This window comes from Eulemur rufifrons, chromosome 15 (assembly GCF_041146395.1).
Source record: "Eulemur rufifrons isolate Redbay chromosome 15, OSU_ERuf_1, whole genome shotgun sequence".
In the NCBI taxonomy this organism is placed as follows: Eukaryota; Metazoa; Chordata; class Mammalia; order Primates; family Lemuridae; genus Eulemur; species Eulemur rufifrons.
The window spans coordinates 95,375,327-95,392,989 of NC_090997.1; the positions used below are offsets into that span (position 1 = coordinate 95,375,327).

Sequence of the window (17,663 nt, forward strand, 5' to 3'; positions counted from 1 at the left end):
GGGAGAAAATATGTTTTATGTTTGCTATGTAAGTTTTATGAACTATATAGTTTTATGGAGTTTGGAGAAAGGACACAGGAGGATTTTAGTCTCCTCCTCTTAATGTTGGTCAGGATATTGTGCCATGATGATTTATTTGGTTGGTGGCCAACCATGCATCTCCCAGGTTTCCCTAAAAAAAAAAAAAAAAAAAAAAAATCAAATAACAAAAAACCCACACGCATATTAGAGCATTTACCATAGATCCTTATCTATAGACTCACCCATCATTTACAGTTTCACTTAAGCAATTTTCCCTGCTAAAGTATTTGTTTCCACCTCAATGATGAGGCTATCGGGAAACTGTAGGAGGCCCCAACTAAACCCCATGGTCCGTAAGCCAAAAACAAGCTTGCACCACACCCTAATTCAGAGAAATCACAGAATCAGCCCTCAATTTCTCCACAAAACTTCTTCCTGAAGAAAAGAAAAAACATTCAGACTCTGAATAATCCACAAAGTTCTAGACTGATTATCAGAATCTAAAATGATGGGCTCGTGTAGGAGATTATGTCTGTGTAAATTTAATTATAAGTATACCGTTTGAAGAAATAACTTCTCTATGTGAACTTCCAAAGTTGCAAATTCAGAAGATTTTCTGACTTACTAAGAAAGAAGAGTACAAAACAAACGCAGTCTTTTGATATGCTAGGCTGCTTCCAAGTCAAGGGAAAGGCAAAATCATTTGTGCAAGAATATTTTTAAGAGCCTGTCATTCACGGAGCACTGTTGCAAGGTTGGTCTATATTGGCAGGAAAGAGGAACAAACATCTCTTGCCTTCAAGCAGTTCATATTCTTTTGAGGGTGAGAATTCAACTAAATGTAATAGTGGACTAGCATGTTAAATAAATATGAATTAATATAGGACAGAGTCAGTAATGTGTAATATAATAGAAGCTAAAGATACCCAAAGCAGGAAGTAATCAGTCCCAGTGAGGATAATTAAGGATAATTTTCTGGAGGAAGTGAGGGGTTTTTTTTGTTGTTGTTTTATTTTGAGTCTGACTTTGAAGAAACATGTTAGCAGAGAGGTGCTCGAAAGGTGTTCTCAGCGAAGAAGGCATGTCCGGTTCTTGCCCGATTGTGTGCTTTTCAGATTCATAGGGAAATACTTTCTCTTGCCCCATCCTCTACAATCAATTTGCTGTCTGAGGCCCGACAATCCTTTTCCCCTGTCTTAACAAAAACCACAAGTGCCAGGTGTTTGGGCCCATCTGACAATGTTTCTTCCCCCCTTGGATCCAGACTGGTGATATTAAATGTCAGCACACCTTGACAGGTGTCCACTTTCTTCATACCGGTCACACCCCAGTGACTTTCCTGTGAAGAGACACAAACCCCCCCTCCCCGCCTCCCCCAGGGAGGGGCACAAAGCTGGTCAGGTCATTGTCCTCAGATGCCTGCCCACGCCCCAGACTTCTGGGATCTGGGAGCCGAGCGAGCTCCCAGTTTGTCGCAGGTCCTTATTCTTGAGCAAGAGCTCGAGCCTTCAGGTGACCAGAGAGCTACACAGTGGCTGATTCTGATTCTAAAGAACCTTAGAAAAGTTCCCAGTTACTTGATGTAGCCGAGTTTTGAAATCTCAACTCAAGGAGGAAATAAATCAGTTTGAACAGGTATTTCTCAAAGCAGATGGGCCTAAAAGGGATTCTAATGGCTTAAGTGTGAGACTTCCATTTACCTTCCTTTCATGGAATCTTATTTTGTTCTTTGGCTCTATATGATTTTTTTCCAATTAGTCCTGGAAATATATTACTCACTTGGGTAGAAAGGGGCTGAAATTATTTCCACCTGCTTCCTTCTACATTATGAAGCCATGAGATTTTAATTGACGTGTGTGTGTGTGTGTGTGTGTGTGTGACCCTACAAGCCTTTTAGCTTGCTTTAAGTATAAGGTACGAACGTTGTTTCAACCATTCCCTTAAGATGTTTTGGAGCTAGACGGGTTACCTCTGGGTGAGCTGGGTGGAGAAGAAATTCTCACCCATGTTTCAAATAGCCCGCACTGAGGCACACTCCATAGGAGTAAGGCCATCTAGCTTTTCCAGAAGCTGTATTAAGAGTAAGGAGAACCACTTGGAGGTGGAAAGGGAGATCTGTTCAAAAATCCTCAAGGGGAAGTTACCCATGGGAAGAGGTCTCCAAAGAGGGCCACCACATAAGGTCACGCCGTCTGTGCATCATATAAAGTGACCAGCAGAGGGGGTAACAAATGCCCTGGCAGGGGGCTCAACCTGCTGGCAAGAAGGAACTCCTTTTTCTTAGTACAAAGGTGCCTACTCCTTATAATCTAACTTGTGGAAACTGAATACAGACGTGCAATGTGAGCACCGCATAGTGGGGGCTAAAATCCCACTCAAATACCTGGGCAGCCTTGGCGCTACTCTCACTGGGCACAAGGCCTTTTTCTAACTCCCCCTCCCAGAGGGATGCTTTATCTAATCTGCCCAGAGGCGTGCGAGTCTGGCTGTAGCTCTGTGGCTACCCTACCCGTTTTAGGGCATTTATACTTAACAACTGGCATTTAAAACTTGAATGCCCGTGTAAAAACGCATTATGATTTAGATAAAAACATTTACTCTCCTTGCAGATCAGTGGCTGTGCTCACAGAGTGCATGAGGAACAAGATCCTGGCCAAATTCTTCAGGGAACGTCAGGAAACTCTGAAACTCTCATTGCCTCTGGGGTCCTATCTCTTGAAACCAGTTCAGCGGATTCTCAAGTATCATCTCCTTCTGCATGTAAGTTTCTGCCTGCGCTCGAGCACTTACCAGGCGATGGGGATTTTCTGTGTATATATTAAGTTTGGGGAAAAAATACCAGAAAAGGCTATGGACATATGGAAATGTTTTCCACACTCATATTTTACAAGTGACTAATCTGCTTTGAGGAATTAGAGATACTCATATTCTAGGCCTGGAGCCCCATTGACAACAGCCAAGTAAAGAGATTAATTTTAGCTCTGATTCTGATCGGGCTTAGGAGTGCCTCGCACTGGGCAGTGACAGCTTCGGCAGGGAGCTATCGTCTAAATGAAAAACAGACTGTTTAATGTTTTGTTTTATTTCCATGAGCCCCGGTTCAGTAAGCAGCTGGGAGGCAGGAAGGGCTATTTGTCATAGATTGGCTTTTGTATGAGAGCAAAGAGAGGGGCTGAAAGGGCGAGGACAGATGAGCAGTGTGGTGAGTGATCTCCCAGCCAGGCTCAGCCTCACCCCAGGATATCTTTATATTCTGTCCACCACTCTCACAAAATTCAAGGAGGCTTTGGAAACAAAGACAGTGGCAGCTCTCAAATTCTCACTTCTTATCCTCTAAGGAAGTTGATACAAATGGAAAAAAGTTTTATCGAGGTGATCTTCATTCTGTAAGGAGGACTTGCTCACCTTTTGACAGCAGAGAGACAGTGTAGCAGAGTGATTCGGAACGGGGCTTCGGGGCAGGACTGGGCCCAAATCCTATAAATTGCCCACATTCACTGTGGCTTACAAGCACTCCATAAAATTAAGCTGTTGTTTTTATTGTATCATTTTTATATTACATTAAAAGTCCCTTTTTTAAAGGGATTCGAATCCTGAGCACCTCTCTGTCAATATGCCTGTAGTTCACAAGTATCTCTTCTTAAATGATTTCAGGTTTCCGACTTGCGTCATCATTTCAGGTTTGTTCAGTTCACACACATTTAAAATTTTAAGAATTTTGCAGGCCGGGCGCGGTGGCTCACGCCTGTAATCCTAGCACTCTGGGAGGCCGAGGCGGGCGGATCACTGGAGCTCAGGAGTTCGAGACCAGCCTGAGCAAGAGTGAGACCCCGTCTCTACTAAAAATAGAAAGAAATTATCTGGCCAACTAAAAATATATATAGAAAAAATTAGCCGGGCATGGTGGCGCATGCCTGTAGTCCCAGCTACTCGGGAGGCTGAGGCAGTAGGATCGCTTCAGCCCAGGAGTTTGAGGTTGCTGTGAGCTAGGCTGACGCCACGGCACTCACTCTAGCCCGGGCAACAGAGCGAGACTCTGTCTTAAAAAAAAAAAAAGAATTTTGACGGTCCAGCTTTACCAGAAATTCCTTAGCTTGTCTCTTTGCCTGGGTGGCTCATCTTTGGGGATTCTTATAACCTATGAAGCCACACCAGGGATATTACTTTAATTTTTAAATTGATCCTAATGTCCTCTTGGGTTTAGTGGGATTAATTAGCTGCATCCAAATAATTCTTAAATAAATAATATCTGTCGCAAGATAAATCTCTGCTGAACCCTGTTAATAGGACATCTAAGCCTGGTGCGTCTCAGTAATCCCTAATGTGGTCTTCTAGACAAGGAGATGGCCACCAATCAAAAGTCTGCGATCTCAGTGAAGCATGTGAGACAAGTCAAGATCCTTACAAAAAGTTAATTAATAGGAAAAACAGCCCTTACTCTCTATGTTAAGAGCTGGCAATGAAGAAAAAAGAGAAGAACAGTATTTAGATTAATCCAAAACTGACTTTTGGTTGCCTTTGAAGTCTTTTTTGCTCTTACAGTTGATTAGAGTGTTCCCTCTGTCATTCACATCATGTCACAGTTGCATGCCATGCATGAAAATCCCCCCAGGAATAGCCTCTGTACTTCTCAGTCTGTTTGATGAACAGAACTGCCTCTCAGGCTTAAATGGAGGAATTATTATTTTTTTTAATTTGCCATTGATCTTGAACTTGCCTGGGAGTCATTAGTTTCGTTAGTATGGTTTCACAGGGCCTTTTCAACAGCTGAGTCTGAATATGGAAAATAAATATAACTTCCTTTCCCATTTCTAGCTAGATAAAAAACTTGAGTATTCAGTAAACAAAGATTTACGAAGTGTTACTATAACATAATAGAATGCTGCCCAGGCTGGTCTCGAGCTCCTGAGCTTGAGTGATCCTCCCACTCCAGCCTCCCAAGTAGCTGGGACTACTGGTTCATATCATCACTGCCGGGGTCTTGCTATGTTGCCCAGGCTGGTCTTGAACTCCTTGCCTCAAGTGATCCTCCTGCCTCAACCTCCCAAAGTGCTGGGATTACAGGCATGAGCCATAGTGCCTGACTCTGTTGTTGGTTTTATGAAGATGTAGCTTAAATTTAATAAGCATTTATTGACCACAGAGCTCTTTGCTAGGCATTGTGGAGATGATAAAGAAACAAAGGAACTATGTATAATAGTCTCTATTCTTAGGCTCTTCGAGGAGTCTAGGGCCAGGTATTTTATGTGCTCAAAAGAAGTAGAACAAAGATCACGTCCCTCTCTCCTGTTCCTGGGATTATGGACCTCCAGTGCTAAGATGAGTGCTAATGTAACACACTTACAACCGTCAGAGAATTGAATACTTGAACCATGGGATGTCTTTCAACACTGAAGGCTTGTCTTTAGTGAACTTCATTTGGGCTTTAAACCTTAACTACATGAGTATGCACTTGCTATAGAGATTTTTTTTTTTTTTAAAGATAATGTCCACCATATTTTTGAATCTGTTACATATTAACAGGTACATAACAGATTCAACAGATATGTACAGGTCCTGTGTGAAACATTTGTTCCCTGTGGAAGAAAAAATAATAAAGTATGTTTTTTATCTTGTAAGAGTGAAACCTATATTGCTAAGAACTGTGTTACATTGGCTACCAGGAAGCTCAGAAGTCTATAGCTATAATATCAACTCTCATATCTATTATAATAACTATAATATCTCTGTAACACTTAATGGGCCATGTACATCTTTTATTTTATCCTCTTTGTCCTGGAATTCTATTCTACTTTTGTTTGTTTGTTTGTTTGTTTGGTTTTTGAGACAGAGTCTCACTCTGTTCCCCAGGCTAGAGTGCCATGGCGTCAGCCTAGCTCACAGCAACCTCAGACTCCTGGGTTCAAGCAATACTTCTGCCTCAGCCTCTCGAGTAGCTGGGACTACAGGCATGCACCACCATGCCCGGCTAATTTTTTCTCTATATTTTAGTTTTCCAGCTAATTTCTTTCTATTTCTAGTAGAGACAGGGTCTCCCTCTTGCTCAAGTTGGTCTCGAACTCCTGACCTCGAGCTATCCACCAGCCTCGGCCTCCCAGAGTGCTAGGATTACAGGCATGAGCCACCATGCCCAGCCTACTTTTGTTTTTCTTATCCCTGTTTTTATTCCTATCTTACCATTATTTTGCAGGTATTTCTGGCCTCAAAATCTTAAGGAATTATGGTAGTGTGTAAATAAAATAAGCAAAAGTAAAACATAAGGAACTAATCATAGAGGTGCCATTTGTTTCATTGTCTATGAGGAAAAATGAAAATTAACTAGTTCTTTTTTTTTTTTTAAGGAAATAGAAAATCACCTTGATAAGGACACAGAAGGCTATGACGTGGTGCTTGATGCCATAGACACGATGCAGCGAGTAGCCTGGCACATCAATGACATGAAGCGGAAACACGAGCACGCGGTTCGGTTACAGGTGAGCCTACGAGGCGTCAGTGCCCAGCAGTGGTGTTGGTACACTGACTTGGTATCCTTTTCTAAATCAAATATTAAGGCGGCTCAAGTATTGCACTTCATTCATGGTCTTCAGTATCGTTCTCCCAAGAAAGGTCAGGACACCAATAATACTGATCATTGTTTAGTACGGCTATTTAATAGAAAGTTACAATGTAACTTTAAAGCTATAGTTTGCTCATAGCCACTTTGATGACCCAAGTTAAAAATCTGACTCTCCCAAGGCCTTTTATTAAATACAAATTAGTAATTCTTGTTGCAAAAAACAGTCTCTAAGACATTCGAAGGCTTTTTTCAGCCTGTATTCCTCTCTCACTGGTTACTGCAGAATCACAAGATGGTGTAGATGTGGCCATAGGCAAGGGACTTCAGAGTGAGGGCAGTGAAGGCTGGAACCAGCTCCTTTGCAGTTTCACTTGGGACATGACTTCATGTCATTTTAGTTTCCTCACTTTTTAAATAAGACAGAGAAGTTTGCTAAGGTTCCATCCAGCACCGAAATTTTGAGCTCTAAATCCTTGGAAACTTTTTTAAAGATAGTCTTACTCTGTCATCCAGGCTAGAGTGCTGTGGCATCATCATAGCTCTCTGCAACCTCCAACTCCTGGGCTCAAGTGATTCTCCTGCCTCAGCCTCCCGAGTATCTGGGACTACAGGCGCCACCACACCTGGCTAATTCTTCTATTTTTAGTAGAGACGAGTCTTGCTCTTGCTCAGGCTGATCTTGAACTCCTGAGCTCAAGCAATCCTCCCACCTTGGCCTCCCAGACTGCTTGGGAACTTTTGATAGATTCTGGGCCGCTGATCATGTCCCAGGCACCTCAAAAGATATACTACTAAAAACAAAACAAAATGCTTCATGGGCCCAGAGGTCAATTCCAGGCTCCTGGGTGTCCCTAGAGTGAGACAGAAAAGCCCACAGTGACTGCATGCTATGCAGAGCGGCCAAGCCTATCTCCGGAAAAAGAAGATACATTAATTGGCTCATAAGTCAGAATAAATACTAGGTTTCAGGTATAGGCAGCCAGAGCATGGTGTGATACCATCAACAATCAAAACTTGGAGGAAGATGACATTCTAATCTTCCAGACCACTTTTATTTTTTGCAGCGGTAACAAAAAGTTTAACACTTTATCATTCGAGCATTTTGCAAACATACTGTTGACATCTCTTGCATACAGTCATCTCCTCTTATCTGCGGTTTCACTTTCTACAGTTTCAGTCACCTATGGTCAACCAAAGTCCAAAAATAATAAATGGAAAATTCTAGAAATAAACAGTTCATAAGTTTTAAATTGCATGCCATTCTGAGTATTGTGATGAAATCTCATGCTGTCCTTCTCCCTCCCGCCCGGGACGTGAACCAGTGTGTCCATGCTGTCTACAGCTGTCAACTTAGTAGCCAGCTTGGTTTTTATTTATTTTTTTCTGTCTCCCCACCCCACCAGCTTGGATTTTAGATCAACTGTTGAGGTATCACAGTGCTTATGTTCAAGTCAACCTTATTTTAATGAATAATGGCCCCATAATGCAAGAGTAGTGATGCTGGCATATTGTTACAATTGTTCTATTTTATTATTAGTTATTGTTATTAATCTCTTACTGTGCCTAATTTATAAATTAAATTTTGTCATAAGTATGTATGTATAGGAAAAGGCATAGTCTAATAGGGTTTGGTGCTATCTGTGGTTTTAGGCATTTACGGGGGATCTTGGAATGTATCCCCTGCAGATAAGGGGCCGCAGGGTGGGGGTGACTACTGCATCTGGAAATGGCTAAGTGGCTGGTTTTTCATATGAATCTGCTTGGCATTCTGAAGTCACTGCTAAATCAGACTGAGGTTCAAACTTATCTCCATTTCTATTTTCAACCAGTCAAGTTTCTCATTATCTTATAGGTTCCTTAATTAAATAGTGCTTGTGACTATTTCTACTTTTCAAAATAATTTTTAAAAGTCTTCCTTTAAAAGTGTTGATTTTGGTTTTTTTTTCCTCCCACGACGGGTTCTCACTATGTTGCCCAGGCTGGGCTCGAGCACATCTCAGCCTCCCAAGTAGCTGGGACTATAGGCATGTGCCACTGCACCTAGCAAAAAATGATGATATTGATGTATGGTGAATCCCAAAGAAATGTCAGTCGTCAGTCATGTTATCAACTATATTTATCAAGTTCCATTAAAACACTAAAACAGGCCAGACGCGGTGGCTCACGCCTGTAATCCTAGCACTCTGGGAGGCCGAGGCGGGTAGATCGTTTGAGCTCAGGAGTTCAAGACCAGCCTGAGCAAGAGTGAGACCCTGTCTCTACTAAAAATAGAAAGAAATTATACGGACAACTAAAAATATATACAGAAAAAATTAGCCGGGCATGGTGGTGCATGCCTGTAGTCCCAGCTACTCGGGAGGCTGAGGCAGGAGGATCGCTTGAGCCCAGGAGTTTGAGGTTGTTGTGAGCGAGGCTGATGCCACTGCACTCTAGCCTGGGCAACAGAGTGAGACGCTGTCTCAAAAAAACAAACAAACAAACAAACAAAACACTAAAACATAAGTTAGGGGCAAAGAAAGGTTCATTTCCTTTCCCCAAATAAGCGAATTTAAAATCAGGAAAATTCTGAGAAAGTGTCTCTTAGCTAATGTTACAAAGGCTCTAGTTTTGAGCTACTTATATGTGATATGGACCTCAGTATCTGGAAGAAAGTTTTCACGTCAACAGCTCTGAAGGTTTTTAACCAGAGAAGAGGGGGTGAGAAAGTCAAGAGAAGGAAGCCTGGCTGAGAAGGTCCCAAACCGGTTTGCGGGGGGCCTGACCTAGCTTTTGAAAGATGTACCTGCTGCTGCCAGCCACAGCACAGGGATTATTAGATGATAGAAATAAGTAGTTGGCAACCTATCAACTAGCAACTTGATTCATTTCTGTTAACCTTTAAGAGACACCACCCATAAACGCAGATTTATGTCGTAGACCATTAGATACCAAGTAGGCCATTAGACCCTGTTGTGGACCATTAGTCACCGATCGTGAGACTGGACAGATGGGCCACCAGGCCCTTGTGCCTTGCTTTCCGTGTCCTGTTTAATCCCGTGGCCCGTCCCCTTTCTCAGGAGATCCAGAGTCTGCTCACGAACTGGAAGGGGCCAGACCTGACCAGCTACGGGGAACTGGTGCTCGAGGGCACCTTCCGCATCCAGCGAGCCAAGAACGAGCGGACACTCTTCCTGTTTGACAAGCTGCTCCTCATCACAAAGAAGAGAGATGACACGTTTACATACAAAGCCCACATCCTGGTAGGTCGGAAGGCCGGTGGGTGGCAGGCGAGGACTCTGGCTGGCCCGTCCTCCCCGAGCGCGCCTCACCCTGTCCGCTGTCTCCGCTGCAGTGCGGCAACCTCATGCTGGTGGAGGTGATTCCCAAGGAGCCGCTCAGCTTCAGCGTCTTCCACTACAAGAACCCCAAGCTGCAGCACACAGTCCAGGTAACGGCGGGCCCTGGCCTCCTTCCCAGCCCCCGCCCCCCTTGTGAACCGTGAGTGCCGGGAGCCAGCAGGCCTTTCCAGAGCTTTCCGGCCACATGGCGCATTCTCCCACCTTGTCGGAGGGTGTGTGCGGGGTGGAGCCCTGCGTCGTCTGACTGCGACTCTGCCCCCGGTAGGCCAAGTCCCAGCAAGACAAGCGCCTCTGGGTCCTGCACCTGAAGAGGCTGATCCTGGAGAACCACGCGGCGAAGATCCCGGCGAAGGTAAGACGCTGGCGTCGGCAAACGGAATTCCAGTCCCTGCAAGGCGTCCACGTGTACCTCCAAAATAAAATTGAGAGAGAGGGTGTGTAGGGATCCATTAAAGCAGCTGTCTACATTGGAAAGATGCACGCACGTGGCGGATTCTGGAGATGGTGGTGCCTTTCCTTTTGGGACTTGAAAGAAGAAAAAATAAGGAAAAGACAGTAAGAAAACTTCCAGAGGACCAATAGAAAGTGGAGGTATGAGAGTCGTTCAGAGGTGACTGGGGCTGTGCTAGGCTCCGCAGGAAAGCCTGGGGGACGAGACACAGACCAAGAGGGATTTAGGGGTGAGGGAGCCCCACAAGCCATCAACTGTCTGCCGGCCGTGAGGGGACAACAGGTGTGAGCAGGTGTTGTGGAGGGATAAAGTGTTGAGTGCGGGAGAGGATGGAAAACACCTTTGCCTCAGTCTGGAAGGATGAGGAATGTATTTATTAAGCAGGGGAAAGGGAAGCCAGGCCGAGAGGCCACGTAAGCACAGAGGGGAACGGATGGGCACGCTGTGTTCACGGCACTCCCGTGGTGCCTGGACTGGAGGGCCGCCCTCCCCGGGGGACGGGGCAGGAGATGAGGCCGGAGCCGGAGGGCTGTGGACACACACGCTGGGAGTGTGCACCGTACCAGCCTTGGGAGACTCCTGGAGGTTTTGAAGGAAGGGGAGATGGCGAGGCCCTGTGTTCTGAGAGTCTAACTTTGGGGGCAGTGAGACAAGTTACCAAGAGTGAGAGGGGAGGCAGGAGGAGAATTAGTAATCCGCCACCATAGTCCAGAAAAGAGACAAGGAGCACCATCTGCAGCCACAGCCACAGAGGGGACCACACGCCACTGAGGCAGAGAGGACAGGCATCAAGGATGAGTCAGGAGCTGGAGCAAGAGTGTGGTGTTCTGAGCCCCGAGCTAGGCTGCAGAGAGGGGAGGAGCCAGTTAGGTGCGGAGGAGGAGGGGGGGGGGAAGAACTGCTCCCACTCTTTACCTGTGCCAGACAGGTCAGCACAGGTGGAAATTCAGGTCTCTGGAAGCCAAGGATCGGGAGGCTCCCTCACTAGAGGCAGTCACTGAAGCCCTAAGACCTGACAGGGTGGCCCACAGAGATGTACAAAGGAAAGAAGAACCTCTGGGGATCCCAGCATGTCAGGGACCTGCAAGGGGCTGACAGCGGGAGAACAGGCAGAGAAGGTGCAGCCAAGCAGGCAGACAGGGGACCATTGTGCTGGCAAAGGAAGGAATCTCGGGACCAGGGAGTGGAGAGACAGCCTCAGATGCTGCAGAGATCAGAAAAGATTCAAACAGAAAAGTAGATTTTAGATTCAGCAACTAAGAGATAAGGTCAAAATTACAGAGGATTGAAAACAAAGTAGGGAATAAGAAGGAGCAGGCTGGGTGTGGACTTTTGTCTTTTCTGAACTTTGTAAAAAAAAAAAAAAAGTGGTAATTTAGGTAGGGAGAGGCAAGATCAAAGCAAGACTTCTTGTGCAGGTGAGGAATACTGAGTCCATAGGCTGCGGGGTGGGAGCAGGGGAGCAGGCAAAGAGGGGCGCTTGTTGGAACTACACCTGGGAAATGGGAGGGAAGAGAGTCAAAGGCACAGGAATTGGAGCTAGTCTTGAGAAGGGCCGGAACATCTTCCCTGGGCCAGGGGAGGAAAAGGATGGGAGAAAAGAGGAACCTTGAGGTGGAACTGAGGGAAGATGAAGGGTTTGATTTCACTGACGCAGGTGATGAAGTCATCTGCCAGGTGAGTGGAGAGAGAAGGGGTTGGGTACCAAGGGAGAATGGAAAGGTTCCAAACAATTGCTTTAAAAAAATGAGACTAGTCACTAGAGATGACTAAAATAATTTGAGAAAGACACCAATGACCCAGCCGAAGCTGGCCACCGTGAAGCTATGTGATGACATCATTTCAAAATCTGCTTAGCACCTTGGGAACTAGGGGTGAGGAGCCACAGCACACGCAGGTTCCCGGGCATGGGAGCGGCAGGGCAGGGGCGGGAGGGGGCTGATGAGCATGCACTTGCAGCGATTGAGCAGGGTTCCCAGGCTGAGTGGAGAGCAGAAGCCAACTGGGGAACTAGGCTTGGGTTGAGGATTGCTGGTGTTGTAGTCAGAGAACTGGTTTAGCAGGAGTTAAAGCTGGTGAGATGGGCCAGGAGCCGTGGCTCATGGCTGTAATCCTAGCACTCTGGGAGGCCAAAGGTGGGAGGATCCCTTGAGCTCAGGAGTTCAAGACCAGCCTGTGAAGAACGAGACCAGAGATAGTGTCTCTACTAAAAATAGAAAAAATTAGCCAGGTGTGGTGTTGCACACCTATAGTACCAGCTACTCGGAGGCTGAGGCAGGAGGATCACTGGAGCACAGGAGTTTGAGGTTGCAGTGAGCTAGGCTGATGCCACGGCGCTCTAACCTGGGCAACAGAGTAAGACTGTGTCTCAAAAAGAAAAAGAAAGAAAAATATTCTACCTAACAACAGCAGGATACAAATTCTTTAAAAAAAAAAAAAAAAAATGCTGGTGAGATGGGAATGCAGAAATCTGCTGGAGGAGGGACATTTGGAGTCTTGAATTAGAGATGGACAGTTCTGGGTGTGATCAGGCTCTGGGAGTGGCTCGGACTCCAAGTTGCTGTCCTGGAGTGGAGGAAAAGGTCATCAGAGATAAAGTAGTCAAAGAACTAGGATGAGGGTGGTGAGCGGATTATCCATGTGTGGCGCCATGGTCCAAATGGGGCTGGGAGGAGGAGAGACCCAGAAAATGGGATGAGAATCATGAGAGTAGAACTGGGTGGAAAATAAGGAGGACTGAGATTTCTGAGAAAGGAGAGAGTCTGTTTTGGTCTCTGTATATTTTGAAAACCATTTGAAACTTGCTCTCAGGGCTGCCGGCAGTGATTTTGCACTCTGGAAATGAATGTGCACAGGTGTGTACTTTGACTTGAGCCTTAGTTTCATTTTGTTGGGGTGTTGTGAGGTGCAGGGGAGCTCATGCAGAGAGACGGCTGCATTGTCTTCCTGGCTAGTCATCTGGTCGCTGGCCTCGTGCCTCAGAATGCCCTTTTGAGCAATGGCAAGGTGGCTTTGATGCGCCCCACCTACCTTTAACCTGTCTACTGGGAAAATCAAAATTGCCAAAGAGATTCTCAAAGGCAGTTTCAAAACCATTACAAAATGAGACTAGGTCACATTACCTGTCCTCTTTCTCCCATACCAGGTGTGCGTATGCCAGGCAGTTTTCCTTTTATGGACTCAAATGGTTAATATAGTCAATATAGAATTGTACTTCTTGCCCAAGTTGCTGACCCTTTTAGAATCTAAAGATTTTTTTTCACTGCAACTTATTGAGCATATATACACTGTGCTAAGTACTTTATATTATTATTTCACCCTCAGCAAAACAAGTTATGAGATAGGTCTTATTCAAAATATACTTATTTATATGAAATAAAATTAACACATAACAGGAAATTTTAAACCAGTCCAACAATGTCAACAAAGCTGTGGGAAATTCATCAGTTCCTCTCAAGCGACTCAGTCCTTTAATTCCAGGATGGTCCTTGGCTGACACCTAGTGGAAAATCCAGGAATAGTACTTTTTGAAATTAACATCAAGAAAAAAATACTGAGTTCTTGAAGTTAGGTTTATAGATACCAGGAAGAGAACATCTTAGAAATAGCTATGTTGCCCATTCTTATATGTAGCATATAAACTGAACTCTTGTCCAAATTAATTGAGAATAAAGGTAAAGGTAGGTACTTTTTCATTTCATATATTAATGTGGTTCTGTCAGTACACTTCCAGGAAATTGAGCTAGCATTTGTGTTTGAAATTAATTGTAGCTAGTAATAAACTCCAAATGTGCAATAGAAATATCAGTGTTACAAAATTCTAAGCGTTTGTTTTCTCAAAATTAAGGTGACTGGGTCTCTGTGTCAAAAAATAAAAAAAAATAAAATAAAATAAAAAAAGGTCTCTGTGTCAAAAAATAAAAATAAATAAATAAATAAATAAATAAAAGGTGACTGGGTTGAAACTTCCTCCCCCTCCTTTTTTTTTTTTTTTTAACAAAATATGGTTGCCTCTTGGCCTAAATATTTTTACTGTGATATTACAGATTATAGCAAAATGAGTAAAATTATTTTTAAAGTTACTTTTAGCATCATATTTATTGGGTAAGTTATCCTACCCTTGAAAAAATGAAGATGACATTAAAGAAACAAGAAAAGCTACCTAAACTAATTTTTTATCTTCTTTGAATCCTTAGGCAAAATGATTCATGCTAGGGTAATTCACTTACCTCTTCATATTCCCCTAAACATCAGTAACATATGGTGGTAATAACACAAAGAAGCGCCAAATCATTAAACTTCAGAAGGTGGGGGTGGTGTCGTGTTGGAATGGGGAGAAATGAGTGTAGAAAAAGAAAAGTCATGGTTTATCAGGCACGGGCCCCCAGGAGGGTGGGAGGGAGTTCCTGGTGGAGCCCACCACGGCATCCTAGTAACCACTCTGAAAGGGAGGCCCTGTTATCCAGTCCTGCAGCAGAGGAAGCATGTTGGGGGGTGGGAGGTCGCCCACCTAGTTAAGCCCCACCCCTGCCAGCCCCTCTGGGAGATTCTGGGGTGCACAGAACAGATGGGAGGTGTGGGGGGGCCGAGGGAACAGGGAGAGAGATGTGACGACGATCGCATAGCATTCGTTAGGAGGAAAGCAGTGAGAGGAAACTTCCAGCAGCCATTTTAAAATCAACTCAAAATAATTAGAAGGTGCCCAGTGTCACAGGGAGGGCTGGTGATACAGAGACCAGGTTCTAGCCTTGAGCTTTTGGGTCGGTACATCAGGGTTGGGTGGCAGGAAGCTGCATTTTCTTTTAATAAGCTGCCCAGTGGACGCTGATGACCAGCCGGCTTTAGGAACCAACCTTCCCCCGTCCCTCCCCTTGCGGGCTGGGGGTGCGGTCTCAGCTCTGCGCATCCGTTGTGTAGCATCTCCTGCCCGCATGAGGGTGCCCATCTGTTTGAATCCCCTGAACTGTGTGTTAATGCCTAAAAGAAATAGCGAGGTTTTAAAAGCTTTTTAAAATCCTTTTGTTCCGGTGAGATAAGATCTGTGTTAGGATTGGTTGTTTAAACAGAAAAAAATAATAATAATTTCAATTATAGCTACGCTTTCTCTCTTACAGGCCAAGCAAGCAATCCTTGAAATGGATGCCATTCGTAAGTTCTGTTTCCTTAGCCTAATTTGAAATGTCATTATCTCCTTGTATCTATCACGTTTTCTATCTTAAAGTTGATAAAAATGTCAATTGTAAGAAAATGGCATCTCTACTCACTGTTGTAACAAATACGGTGTAGGGCAGACGGTGTAATCCCTGCTTAGCGAAGCGACTTGTTTCTGAATTGATTCTCCCTGGGTTATCTGTGAGTCACTGATGGCTGGCCATTGTCCAGGTTTCTGCATCTACTACCAATGTTAGCTATGCCTCCAGGGTCAGCTGTCCCTGCAACCACCCAAAAACAGGGCCGCACAGTGCATTTCCCACTTCATCCCGTCCTCTAAAATGTCCGTGTTAATCATCTGCAAGATTTGATAACTTGATAGCTATTGGTTTTCCTTATGCAGTAGAAAATTCTGAAACACAACCATCCCACATATGTGAGAGTATTTCTAGGCTTACAAAAGCAGGTAGAGAATAAATATATCAGGTCCTTAGACCTTGCTCACTAGCACTTATCACATCTTTGTTATTTCTCAGATTAAATAAAATAAAAAGAAAACAATGACTTTCAACACTCACACCAGGTCTGGCAGAAACATGTACTTAAAACACTTCTACTTTTACTTTAACCTTTCAAAACACCTTAGTACTTACTTTTGTGTGTGTGTGTGTGAGAGAGAGAGAGAGAGAGAAAGAGTTAGGGTCTCTCTGTCACCCAGGCTGGAGTGCAGTGGTGCAATCCTAGCTCACTGCAGCCTCAAACTCCTGGGCTCAAGAGATCCTCCTGCCTCTCAGCCTCCCAAGAGGCTACAGGCGCGTGTCACCACTCTTGGCTAACTTTTTTAATTTTTTGTAAAGATGAGATCTCACTATGTTGCCCAGGCTGGTCTTGAACTCCTGGGCTCAATCGATTCTCCCACCTGGGCCTCCTAAAGTGCTGGGATTACAGGCATGAGCCACTGCACCCGGCTAGAAACACCTTACTTTTGCATCATCTTCCCTCAAGTGCAGCTATCAGCTCCCTCACCCTCCATTAACTCTCTAGGGGGAAAAGAAGCATCAGCAGAGTAGGAGCAGGGGCATCAGTTGTCCCCACTGTCGTAGCTGTGGTTCCCTACTTTGTACCCAGAGCAGACCTGAGAAGGGACACGTGGCACTCCCTGCCACAGTGCTAGGCTGTGCGCTCCAAATCCCCACACTTTACTCAGTAGAAATCGCCTTAAGTTTTTTTTTTTTAAGAGCACCCTGAAGAGCAGGTGAGGTCATGGCTGCATGTGTGCAAATTGGGAAAGACCGAGCTCCGGGTGTGGGTAGAAGTCAGCGATCAGCTATTTACTGTGGCCGGCTCCGTGCAACAGCATGATTTTATTTTGTTTGTTCCCAGGCCCTGGGCTAGTGCTTGGAAACCAGTAAGATTCTAGAGTGCCCAGAATTATCTTCAGCCACTAATTGGTTGCCATAGGCCTAGGCCAGAACAGCCCAAGCCTCAGGCGAAGACCTTATTTGCCCAGCCCAGAGTTTGAACTTGGCTGAATGTGAGCAGGGTAGGCCAGTCCATCGAACCAAGCGACCTCACTGTGTAACCTTCTGCTGGCATTGGAGATGTGCACGTGGTCTTTACAATCCTCAGAACTCTGAGATTAAGACACCCTTGAAGAGCCTTACCCCTAATTTGAGGAGCACTGGTTTACATCTGTGTCCTAAAAATTGCCCTTAGGCTTCAGGATAAAGATGATCATTGAACATGCTGCAGTACCTTGTAATTAGACCAGAGCGTCTTAATCCCATGTTCCCCTTAGGTGGGGCGGAAAGACACAACCCAGTGAAGTTTAATTAAAATGTCTTTTCTGGTAAGAGAATCTACAGCTTTCCTCAAATGTTCAAAGGAGCAACATCTAGAAAAATATTAAGAGTCATTGCAGGCCGGGCAAGGTGGCTCATGCCTGAAATCCTAGCACTTTGGGAGGCCGAGGCAGGAGGATCACTTGAGCTCGGGAGTTCAAGACCAGCCTGAGTAAGAGCGAGACCTCATTTCTACTAAAAATAGACAAATTAGATGGGTGTGGGGGCGCATGCCTGCAGTCCCAGCTACTCGGAGCTGAGGCAGGAGGCTTGCTTGAGCCCAGGAGTTTGAGGCTGCTGTGAGC

The 17,663-nt window shown here is 44.9% G+C and overlaps 1 protein-coding gene across 4 annotated transcripts in view; it reads left to right on the top strand.

Moving 5' to 3' along the window:
- PLEKHG1 (pleckstrin homology and RhoGEF domain containing G1) overlaps positions 1-17,663 on the top strand; it is a 200,359-nt gene that overhangs the window by 164,876 nt on the left and 17,820 nt on the right. For all 4 annotated transcript variants that reach the window (XM_069488118.1, XM_069488116.1, XM_069488117.1 and 1 more), the window contains 6 exons: positions 2,631-2,781; positions 6,363-6,494; positions 9,634-9,816; positions 9,909-10,004; positions 10,181-10,267; positions 15,481-15,514. In XM_069488118.1, the coding sequence (XP_069344219.1) occupies positions 2,631-2,781; positions 6,363-6,494; positions 9,634-9,816; positions 9,909-10,004; positions 10,181-10,267; positions 15,481-15,514 (683 nt within the window). The remainder of the gene's footprint in view (positions 1-2,630; positions 2,782-6,362; positions 6,495-9,633; positions 9,817-9,908; positions 10,005-10,180; positions 10,268-15,480; positions 15,515-17,663) is intronic.